General features: G+C 37.8%; 1 protein-coding gene across 1 annotated transcript in view; it reads left to right on the top strand.

Moving 5' to 3' along the window:
- Window positions 1-695: 695 nt before the first annotated feature.
- Window positions 696-12,081, top strand: part of ROS1 (ROS proto-oncogene 1, receptor tyrosine kinase) — a 75,117-nt gene continuing 63,731 nt past the window's right edge. Inside the window, exons 1-9 of the mRNA XM_075148086.1 lie at window positions 696-818; window positions 2,579-2,632; window positions 4,303-4,362; window positions 5,035-5,061; window positions 7,913-7,973; window positions 8,672-8,820; window positions 9,974-10,112; window positions 10,594-10,795; window positions 11,474-11,550. Coding sequence (XP_075004187.1) covers window positions 696-818; window positions 2,579-2,632; window positions 4,303-4,362; window positions 5,035-5,061; window positions 7,913-7,973; window positions 8,672-8,820; window positions 9,974-10,112; window positions 10,594-10,795; window positions 11,474-11,550 — 892 coding nt within the window. The remainder of the gene's footprint in view (window positions 819-2,578; window positions 2,633-4,302; window positions 4,363-5,034; window positions 5,062-7,912; window positions 7,974-8,671; window positions 8,821-9,973; window positions 10,113-10,593; window positions 10,796-11,473; window positions 11,551-12,081) is intronic.

Below are 12,081 nucleotides of genomic sequence, written 5' to 3'. Positions count from 1 at the left end.
GCTTCAATTTTCTTCCGTGTTATGGGCACAAACTTACTAGTACAATTGTGCCCACTCATGTAGAGACCCCCTAGCAGATTGTCTCTGGTTATTTTGTGTCTACGTTGCATCAGAAGGCAGACAGGGTCTGTTTTGAGTGGTATTTGGGTGTGGAAATGGAACATTTGGGAACAGTCATTAAAATAGAGAATTAATTAACATTTTTATACTGACTGATATGAACTGTAGTGTTCTAACAAGGTTATTCATCATCACAAACAAATTTTCTTAGTTGTATCCACTTGAAAATATTTAGAAATAGCTTAATCATAGTAGAAATGAAGATTAGGCCAGTTTTCTCTGGCTCTTTTCCTGTTTCCGTGTTGCTTGGAGCACCTGATTAAAAGCGTTGCACTCAGTTTCCTCTTTACGTTAATGATATTTATGTAAGGAGATACGCTGACTTTCATTGGTCAACTCTTTTGTTTCAGTGGTTTAATAAGAAACTATGAAATAGATGTTGTGCAATTTCAAGACAAGTGCTCCAGGAAGCTGAAAAGTTGTTGAAGGAACAGAGTGCAAACAAGGATTTAAAAAATATTTAATAAACAGAAATGCAGAAATTTCACAGTTGCGTCTCTGTCATCTAGACTAAAAGGGGTTCTTATGGCCAAGTGAAGGAAAGAATCAGACTGACAGATGAAATTGTTTAAGTTATGAGGAACACTTGCCTGTGGGATCTCCCGCTAAACAGACTTGCTGCTTTTTACTGTGTATGGACTTCTGCAGTGTACGGTACTTTCTCAAAAAATTGTCAAAACTTATGTACAAGTAACCTGGTAAGTTTTGAAAAACTGTACTTAATCTTTTGAAACATAGACCATTGTTAGCACTGTAAGAATTTTCTGTTACATATCAGCTTTTTCAAAATTATTGTAAAGAACGTATCTGAGCAAAAGCAGAGTTTGAGAACTAATGTTTAAGATTTGAATTTGTGGAACCCGGTAAGGAAGAAATCCCATTAATTGGGCAGTTTTCGTTTTATACTTTCTTTATATACTTATGTTCCAGCAGCTCCTGAAATTACTATAAATGCTAAAGACCCTGGAGGGTGGAGAAGAGAAACCTTTGTTCTTTCAGTTTATTCACTTTACTTATCAGTTTCTGTCTAGTCTATGACTTTTCTATAAACCTAGGAGAACTGTAAATTCACAAGAAATTGTCTGGGAATCTGTGGCTTGCACAATTATCCTGAACTAGTTTCACCTTCTTTTTTGTCATCTATGCTTAAAATTGTGGATATTTCTTTAAGTATTGAAGTAAGTGGTTGGATCCTTAATCTTATGCTTTCTTGGTGTTCCTTTGAGTAGTCGAGTGGAATTTATTATTTTTCCTTCTACTGATGCACGACAAAGATAAGCAAAACCTCTCAAATCCAAACAATAATTCTGCATGAGGCTTTCGGGAACCTTGTTTCTATTTGCCTGAAATGTTGATGTCGTTTAGAAGACCATGTACCTTTGCTTTGTAAAAAGGACATTTTGTGCCTTGCGGCTAACTAGCTGTGGAAACCTACTGCAGAGGACTATCACCTGCTCCATTTTATTTCATACATTTGTTTGACAGTTCCTTTAAAACTATTTCTAACTCTTGCACCAGTGAAAGAGTTAATTGCCTTCCCTGATGGAAGCCTATCACGCAATGATAACTTTAATGGGGATCCTTTGATTTAAGCTTAAATTAATTCAGAATAAGAAATAAGTTGCTCTTCCTCTCAGCTTTGAAAGACAGGAAAATCACATTCATGTTCAGTGAATGTATTGTGTAAGGGATTCAGATGAGAAGAATATAATCCTGGAGTCTGAGAGCTGTAAATCTTATTTTTTGCCTCCAGTCTACTTATTGTGTTCACATTTGCTTTGTGACACCTTTGATTCTCACTATTGTCACCGTGTGCCCAGTGTGCTGAAAATTTCTTCCCGAGAGTTGTTTTAAGGGTGCTCTCACCTGTTTGCAGGACAAAACTTAAGACCTAACATTCAGTTTCTCCGAGGTGGTTAGATACATCCTCAAATCATTTGCACTTCACAGGCAGTGACTGTTTTTGCACACTTCGAATGATGTGAAAAAACAGGCACCTTAGCTTGAGAGCACTTTTGGCAGGAGAGGAAGGGCAGTCACCATATGGCTGCGTAAAACCCCTTCAAAAGGAGGCCAGACAAAAGGCATCTAGCTTGAAGGAAGTTCTTTCTGGTCCCAAGAGGTCAAAGCCAGTTGGCTTTGTCATTTATGCCCGACATATTTATGAAGCCTTTGTTCTTGACTCAGTGAACCAGAATCAAGAGATGAGAGCCAAATCCCTACCTGAGATAATTTAATTAACACCAACTGATTCTGCCAATGTCTTTGTTTGATGATACTCTGAAATTAGTCTCAAGTGAGAAGCTACTGATGTGTCAACAATAAATTTCTTCAAATGATGAAACATTAGTCAAAGAAAATTTGTTTTACAAGAAACCAATGCTTTAATATATTTTAATCAAAGAATTTTTGGGAAACATTTTGACTCTTTGTAAAAATGTATGTATTTCTCTTATAGGAAGGAGAACTTGGAATTACTAACCTTTGCAATGTTAGTGACATCACTGGAGCAGTGAGTAATTGTTTACTTTGTTAATGCTATTTGAATAAAATGGGTACAATGATCATATTGTCAAAGACTCCACATAAATGTGCACAGTTGCCTGTCTGGCGTAAGTCAGTAGGTTGTGTGCTTAGATCTGGCTCAAATTATTAAAGACACAACTATCTTTTTTGTTTAAAGAAAATATGTAAAGGGTGTGGATCTCTGCTGTGAGTCATGTTCATATTTGTGATCTACAAAGTTTTTGAGAAAATGAGTCAAAACTAGTGTTCCCTCCAAAATGCAAATCATTAAGACTGTTTTATTCAGCTACCTTTGTACAGTTGTTTATTTATTTTGTTTTCTCAGTGATTTGATGGGAGAAAACTTAAAATGACAATTGTTGAAAATTTAGAGTTCTGTAGGATTTTGAATGGTTGTGTCTATCGTGGTGGGGGCTCTTTAGCTTAACATGAGCTTTCCATAGCAGCATTCTTGTGAGGAGTTTAGCTGATGTTCTCTTAGTTCAGATTTCAAATGCAGTTCAAGGTGGCGGTTATACATATTATTTGAAGAGCGGTGGAGAATTCAGTCATCAATATTTTCCACAGAGATTAGTGGGAAGCAGCCTCTCAGTGCTTGGTATCTAGCGAGGCTAGGTCATTTATGATGCTGGGACCATAAGAGGCTGTGTTGTCATGACTATACATAGCAAGGTTGACTCGCCTATTTAGGTTACTGTGTATCTTTGCTCAGTGTTATCAAGTCTTACTATTTTTTTCATGAGGCTTTGCAATGTTTCTGCTTTGCTTCTGCTTCCAAAGTTGTTCCCTTCCAGCTTCCCTTTAAAAAGAAAAATGTACATGATCATTAAGAAGTAGATGGGGCAGAATAAATAAGAAAGGTCCAACATCAAGTCCAAACCATATAATATTTATTACATCTTTGAAAGCTTATGGATTTAAAGTTGATGCCTTGCCTGTTGGAGAGCAGGCGGCTTGTGTTGAACGGCTTTGCACCGTGCTTGGCTGTGCTGCATACTGCATATCTGTTACTTGTCCACAGAGAACAAATGGTAAAATAAAGCTGGGAGAGAGGGAACACTGGCCACGCACATCATGGCTGGCTGGGTGACTCGTTCCCAGAGCGAGACTGAATATGGACTATATTAGTCAGGGCTCCTTCTGCCCCTGGAGCTGTGCATCAGCCCTTTCCCAAGGCCTATGTAAAGCTGAGCACTCTCCCCAGGTGATAGTCACAGTCTGCTCAGGTGTCCTGCAGTCCTTTTAGTGCTCCCAGTACACGAGAGGGTGTCAAAGTTTTTACCAGAGCTGAACAGGTAATTGAACATCTTCTGTTCTGCACAAACCAATCTCTAAGAATGATTTATTTTTTTCTTCTGCTCTATATTTGATTTTACATTGAGAAGGGCACTATACAACCTAACTCCCTTACTGTAGCATCTGAGTATCTATAATCTTTGGGATATTTAATATTTTTATTAGAGAGTTTAAGTGCTGTAAATGCCTATTTTATTGATAAGGAACCAGGGCATGAAGGAGCTAAGTGACTTGGTCATGCAGAATGTTTTACTGCAGCTGGAAATTGAACCATTGTCCTCACCCTTATTGCTGGAGTATCCCTTCTCTCTAAAAATGTGTTTTCAAAGGACTTTTTAAAGCCACTGTCTGTCTTTGCAGTGCACACAGGGATGTCAGTTTTGGAATGCAACGGTGCAAATCAATTGCCCACTGAAATGTGTGAGTATTGCTTTAGCCCTGGCTCTATAGCACTTGTCTCCAGTCCATCAAGTACCTTATCCAATGGCAGATGTGGAAAACCTAACCAGAGCAGTTTTTCTATGAAAAGATGTAATGTCCATATTTTCTCTCAGTACATTTATAATTTCTCTTTTGGGAAGATAATAATTCTTGCTATGGGAGTTACCTGTAAAATCAAAAGTTTTCATTGTGTTTGTCAACATGTGGGGACATTTTACAGTTCATTAAGCTCAACCACTCACGCAGAAAGAATTAGTGTTTTTCAGGATTTTACTCTACTGGGGCCTGTCTCAGAGTTGTATGCAGATGTAAATGAAGCACATGGTCTTTATTAGATTGATTTCTTGCTTTTACAAAACCAGATGGATAAGAATTAGCATTGGTCTGGGACAACTGCCATGATAGTTTTTAAACTTCTCTTTTTTCTGGACCTCTTGAACACCTGAAGCTCTTTCATCCTTGGCATCATTTTAATGTTGACTTTCTGGTTTTTCAGGTGTGGGTTTTTCTTCTTTCATTATTTGCCAGTGATAAGGTTTTGTAGTGTACTTTCACTGTAAGAAACTTCTAATTAATTGATATTATATGTTTGAAATGTTCTGTGATTATATTTATGCTAATCCCACATTTTATTACTTTGCTTCTTGGCAGAACAAGACATACACCAGAGCATGTGAGGTAAGTTAAATGCTACCAGATCAATACAAAAAATTCACCATTTCAGTGATTACTATGTCCACATAGTGCTAAGAAATACAATGTGGATACACAAACTTATCAGTCCAGGTCTAATTGTTTTGTGCTCCCTAAAGCTGAAGAATGAGTTAAGTACCTGAATCCTTTCTTTCCAGCATGGTGGCTAAGGACATATTTGCATTAAAAACTGCTGTGTGGCGAAGAATATTGCTTTAAAGAAAGCAGACTAATCACACCAGTATGGAACACAGTACAGACCTATTTAAACTATGTTCCAGGCTCTCACAGGAGTCTTGTGCTATCCAGTTTTTCATTAATGCCATCAAAGACAACCCAGAGAGAATGTTTATTAAGGCTGGTATGGCACCAGCCTGGTGAGAAGTGGAAACAAGGAGTGGAAGCTAGAAGACAAAACATACTCTTGACTGGGTAGAGAGTCCGAATCAAGTAAAATGAAATTCAGTAAGGGGCAACATGTTGCCCTTTAGAAAGAGATCTCAAATGGGGAGTGCCTGGTCTGTGCTGCAAATGGACTGGTGTTCGCAATGAGGCAACAAAGTGCTGCTAAAGAGACAGTGCCTTTCTGGGACCCTTTAGCATGGGTGTAGGATGGGATGGGGATGAGATGAGGGCGGGATTGTGTTTGGGACTGTTGAGACCTCAATATGAAGGTTGTACCCAGATAGGGGCAACACACTTCAAGTAGGTAATGGAGGAGTTGGAGGGAATCCCAAGTAGAAGACAAACCCATTGGCAAGCTGGAAATTTGATTGAAAGGACTAATTTTTTAAAGCTTTTTGATCTGTGAAATTGTGACCATGGCAAAGGTTTACAAATACACTAAATGGTGGTTTTGGAGTGTAGGAACAGTCCAAGAAGTAAGCAACTTACTTTTGTAGAAACGCGGAATTAGAGTGGGTGTTTTTTTGTTGTTGTTGGGTTTTGGGGTTTTTTTTTGCTTGTCTGGCCACACAATATGCCAGTTAAATTCAAGGGCCAGCTCATTGAAAGGGCTTTTGCAGGATTATCTTTCCACTGCATCTGCTGGCTGACTTGACTCCCCACATGGTCAGGCAAGCACCAGGTCACTGCATGCCGAGGAGCAGGTCATTGCAGTCTGCAGGGGAAAGGACTGGGAGTAAGAGTGGGACTTTTCCTTTGGAGTTGGCTCAGCTCTGTCGTGTGACTACACCTTGGGACTAAAATCTGGTAATATTGCTCCTGTTAGATATTACCTCTCACCTAGGAGCAGGGCAGTGCCACTCTATTCAGTGGGAATATTCACAAGAAAGGGCAGCAGAATCTGGCGCATACAGGGGCAGTTCTGATCGATGGAGAATATATGAGGATTTCTTGCTTTCCGGCAGAGCAGATGGCAAATTTCCCTCAAAATTTCTAAGGCTAGGAGCTTTAGTAATCTTCTTACCTCGAGCAAAAACTGGATTTTTGGTTCAGACAAAGATCAGAAGAAGAAAGAAAAACACGACAAAAAAACAAATGGTCAGAAGTGTCTGTGTTAAATGAAGCAGAAGGCACTATGAATCAGCATGTAATCTGGGGACATTATCCCCTACAAACCAAACAAATTTTGGTTATAAATGAAAGCTGCAGTGCACAGTTGATAACTTATGTCTGCTAATACCCTGATCTTTGCCTGCTAACAGTCATGATAATTCACTTGGAAGTATTTTATTTCTCTGAATAAGAAAACATTGGGAAAAACTTTTTAAGTGCTTGCACTTGGCACTGAATGCCTAGATGTGAGACACTGTATATAGGAATATACTGCTAAGCAAGTTTTTAAATCTGTCTCAGCTGCAACTGTGTTGTCTGAAATAACATGCCTAATCAGTTTCTGTAGGGTGTCAGAAGTGTATATCCTAGAATCATAGAAAGAGCAATTAAAAAATTTTGCTCACTTAACATAATGAATTGCTTCTGAATGATCTAAAGGTTAATTATCACTTGAAAGGTGGCTGCTGTATGAAGCAAACTTCAAGATTTTATAGGCAGAATGAACTTGCAGAATAAAATGAGCGCAAATAAAATGTCTGTCTAGAAAAGCTCAAACCATCATTTCTCAAAAGTTTTGGCTTTCCAGGAGACTCAGTCTTACGTGTAATTTTTAAGTTACTGAGATCCATCTGGAAAATATTACTACCTCTTCTTAAGTTCTCTACCTATAAAGCAGGGTAACACTATATCTGTGTTCCCTACCTAAACTGAAAACTCAGGAACTTTCTGTTCTTAGGATCTAAGTGTGGAGAACTCAGTGCCTTGGGGTATTTGTTATGTTTGCAGCTTGTAAACACAACTGTACCAGAAGGGGTAACTACTAACAAGGAAGTGTGAATTAGGCATGGCTGCTTTTACAAATTACTTATTTCAACTATTTTGAAAATTCACTGGAAGTACATTTATAAGAATGTGTCTCATTCATAGGAAATACATGAAGCGGGAAAGGGTGAAATCCAACATGTGGAACATATCATTAACAAGTTAAAAACCATTACTTCCTAACTTCATGGTTGTCACTGAAGTCTACTTCCAACTTTAACGTAGCTCCATATTTGTGATTTCCACAAAGGAACAGTGTGTAAGGAAGAAAACCCTAATTCAGTGCCCAGTAAATTGATGGAAAGGCTCTCAGGAAGCTCTTCGGAGTGAGTTTGTGGTACTTCTATTTTTCAGAATGAATGTAATGATTTCCACAGGGTTTGTGTGTATTCAAAATGTTCACAGGATTTGTATGTATTTAAAATGTATCTGCATAATTCTAGGAGGAAGTTTACCTTTACACAAAACTAACCAGTGAGCTCTGTACCCTACACAGACAGTTTCCTGTAAGTTTGGCTGTAGTCGTGCAGAGGATGCATATGGAGTTGAAGTACAGAGTAAGTCTGAATAGAGACCTGTGTCCAATTCACAGTCTGATAAATTCAGTTTTAAGATTATAGTCTTATTCTATTCTCTAGATTTCTTTGAAAAAATAGGAATATCTTGAGTGTTTTGATTCATCAGAAAATTACCACTCTTTTTTTTTTCTTTTAACAAATACAATGAAGTTAAATCTATCTTATAGTAAAACTTTTTTCCTTCCCTTTCATGAGACTTTTTGAATTCAATTTCAACTGTTTAAGGTGATACTTTGTCAAGCACCCATCCTTGACCTGTCTGTTATCTTGAAATAATTGCCAAAAGCTCCTGCAATTTATGTGGGAACAATTGGGACAATACAGTGCTATTGAAATAGGCCCCTTGAAAATCTCTTCAGAAGTCTCCCATACCCTCTCTAGGTTTCTATTCAGCAAAATTTTACTAAGTACCTGAAACTAAAAGTGCATTTACACAAGCACAGGGCTGTAGTCACATTTGCTTATATTGAGCTTGGCCCAGTTCAGGCTTACTTATCAAACTGTCTTTAAAATGCCATGTGATTTATTCAGCAACATTTTCAATATATTCTTTCAATATATGTATTTTTATTGGCTTCACAGCTTTCAGGTGTGGGGGGTAACAGGCTTTTACCCTTAAGACCCAGAGATTGCCATGAAAGGTTTTTTCTTACTGTTGTATTGTATTTTCCCCTCAGACTACTTGAGCAAGCCTAGAGCACCATTTGCATCTACTATTGGAAGCCACAGTGTCACATTAGGGTGGAAGCCAGCTAACATCTCTGGAGTGAAATATATTATCCAGTGGAAGTTCAATCAGCTCCCTGGAGACTGGAGGTACACAGAGGTAAAGAAGGACACTTCCTTTTACTTTGCAAGGAAATAGGTTCTTCTCTGCTCTTCATTTTATTTTAGAAAAATATTGGATAATAAATTAGGCACACGAAAGAAGTTTACAAAATCATGAGTAGCATGGAGAAGCTGAGAATGGACGATTATTCCCCGTTTCCTCCAACATAGGAACGAGGGACCTTGACGGAAACTAGCAGGTAGCAGATTCAAAACTAGCAAATGAAGGTATTTCCTCACAGAATGTGTAGTTAAAATGTTCAGCTGCTTCCTGGCACATGTGGATGTTAAATTACTAAATTTAAACTCCTAAATATTTAAATTACTAAAATTATTAAATGGGGTTTGAAACATGACTGGACAAATTAATGGAAGAAAAAATTGAGTTCTACTAAATGCAAACATTGCCATTGTTTCATGTTGAGCCATGCTTATAAAATGCCAAGACTGAGAGTATTCGGGAGAAATATCACTGTAGGCTTTCTTTTTTTTTTATACCTTTCCCTAGAGAAATTTTTTTGGTTCTTCTCAAAGACACAATACTTGACTAGATAGAACTTTGTTCTGACTCAGTACGGTTATTCTCATATTACGTTATTTTGCGTCAACTATACACTTGTTATCTTGCCATCATTTCTGTTGGACCAATTTACAGAGCATGGCAAGTTGGTGCCACAAATCAAATGTAAAGATAATTTGCTAAGCAGGAAGTTCTTCTGAATTAATCATTAGTGAAATAATGGGGAACAATGACTTCAGACCGTAAATATTTTAGGGTAACTAGGAGCCTTTGGATATTAAACCTGTAGTATATGTATCAACAGTTTAAAATACATTGCCAGTAATATGTTATTATTTTATTTTTTTTACCTTATTCTTCAAATTTACTGTTATATTGCATCCATTCTTCCATCCATCCGCTCATTGTTTAGATATGGTAGCGTGTTCTGAAGAAAAAAGAGAAAAAGTTCTGAAAGCCTGTGCTGAAAATAACTCCCAGAATTTCCTCTTATTTAAACTTAGGATGCTGCACTTTTATATCCTGAAATATGTATGTTGTTGTATGAGACCTCTTTTGCCCTGATAACACCCTACATAGTAGCTGCAGATGGAGAAAGGAAAAAATCGATTGTGTCTGTGCATTAATCCAGGTAGTATCTGAAACATCATATACAGTCAAAGAACTTCAAGCCTTCACAGAATACGTGTTTCGAGTCGTTTGGATCATTACATCTCAGCTGCAGCTCCATTCTCCATCTAGTCCCAGTTACCGGACACATGCTTTTGGAGGTAATGAATTGCACTATTAATTGCATCTTTCAGGACCGTATCAGAAACATTTAGGTTTCCTTGTCGTTTCTTTCACAGAAAACATGGGTGCTTAATCTTCAGAATGATGTGTATGTTGTCTGTTGGGTAGCTGCAGAAGACCAAACTAAAATACTACAGGTTGCTTTTGTTTGAACTAGAAGATTTAGGGCTGCTTCCTGCTTTTAATTTTAAAAATGTGCACAGAAAAGTACATGGTCAAAATTGTGAGGGCACATAGGATAGTTTTGTGCATAATTATGCATGTTAACTTTTTGACTGAAATACACACACATTTTCCTGGACACTAAAAAAAATTAACAGTTGCTGAAATTTTATGCTGTCCCTATTTATTAGTATAAATGAATTAACAGGTGTGAAATCTAAAAATGTACCTAAAAAAAGAAAACAACATTCATATCTTAAATTACATCCCAGAGTCAGTTATTTCTGTCGCTTGCAGCTCCTGCGACAGCTCCTGTCATTAAAGATATTCAGAGTTCAAGTCCAAACACTGTTGAAGTTAGTTGGTCTCCGCCACTTTTTCCGAATGGATTGATTGTTGGATATAACTTGCTCCTGACCAGTGAGAATCATGAACTGTTGAGAGCCTCAAGAGGGCATAGCTTTCAATTCTACTCCACCTTCCCAAACAACACTTACAGGTATGAAAAAAAAGATAACCAACATGGCCAAGTGTGTGGTAGCACTTCTTGTCCAGATACTAGAGGGTGTCCCTAAATACCACTTCTGCACAATTATGCTGTTTACTTACATTCTTGCCAAAAGCAAGGGTAGCTTTCTTGAGATAATGGGGTTATTCCAGATGAGTTGGCTGCTTATGTGGAAGTCAGATGGGGAGGAAGGAGAAGCAATTTGATATAGGACCAGCAGGCTGCATTTTCTTAGCTGCTGTTTTTCATTTTTTTAAGCTTGTGTGGCATGTTTTCAGTACATTCAGAGAATGACAGAGCAGTCCTCTCTAGTCCTTCAAATGTCTGGAAAAATTCCTTCCTTTTTATTAAACACAAAGGCCTGCATTCTACTTGCATTCTACTGGTGAATACAGATCTCCCTTTGAAAAGAAATTGAGTTGCTTTTCTGAGTCTGAAACCCCATTTTGAATTTTAATTTAGAAGATTCTGTTGTTGTCTCACCTTTAGGGAATTCAGGTTCTGGTTGGTTTTATTTTTATTATAAATTTCCCGGAGCATTACATTTAAATGGGTGTTTTCCGAAAGCCAAGCACTTCTGTAGCAGCTGCCCTACTTGATAAAATGTTTCTGAGGCAATCTTTCAAAAGAAACCTGCAAACCAAAACCTGTCTCTTTGGTTTATCGTAGGTTCAGTATTGTGGCCGTTAATGAGGTTGGTGCTGGACCCCCTGCTGAAGCCAACATTACAACCCCAGAATCCAAAGGTACAAGAGTAGCAGAGTCCTTATCGCTGTCTTTTCTTGGGGACAAATTCATGTTCGCTGGGCTGCCATGTACCTGGCAGAAGAGAATAATATTTAGACTAAACAGTGCATGACAAGGAGTTGTACACTGAGGAGTCCATAGCATATCAGAGAGAGTCCTGTTCTTTAGCTGTAGACATTATTGGGCTACACAGCATGGTAATAACCTGAGATGCTGGTAGGCCCAAACAAATTTGTTCTGAGTTGTATTACAGATGAAAAACACCTTGGTGGTCCGAGGCAGCGACTGAGAGGACATACTTCCATTTTCTAGATGAGATTTTAACAGCTGACAAACAAATGTATTTCTTCTAATAATATTAAATACTTAGCATGAAGCTCTTTTGTCAAAACATCCTCAGTTATCTCAGGCCAAATATGTGAAATCGTACTAATTTTTGTTGCTCTTTCATGGCTGTATTTATTTTACTATATTAACTAATTAATAATGAAAGCAATGATTCACTATAGGTATCACTCAAAGAATTCATT

This window comes from Calonectris borealis, chromosome 3 (assembly GCF_964195595.1).
Source record: "Calonectris borealis chromosome 3, bCalBor7.hap1.2, whole genome shotgun sequence".
In the NCBI taxonomy this organism is placed as follows: Eukaryota; Metazoa; Chordata; class Aves; order Procellariiformes; family Procellariidae; genus Calonectris; species Calonectris borealis.
The sequence above is the reverse complement of the archived record's forward strand: the minus strand, read 5'-3'. Positions and strand labels throughout refer to the sequence as shown.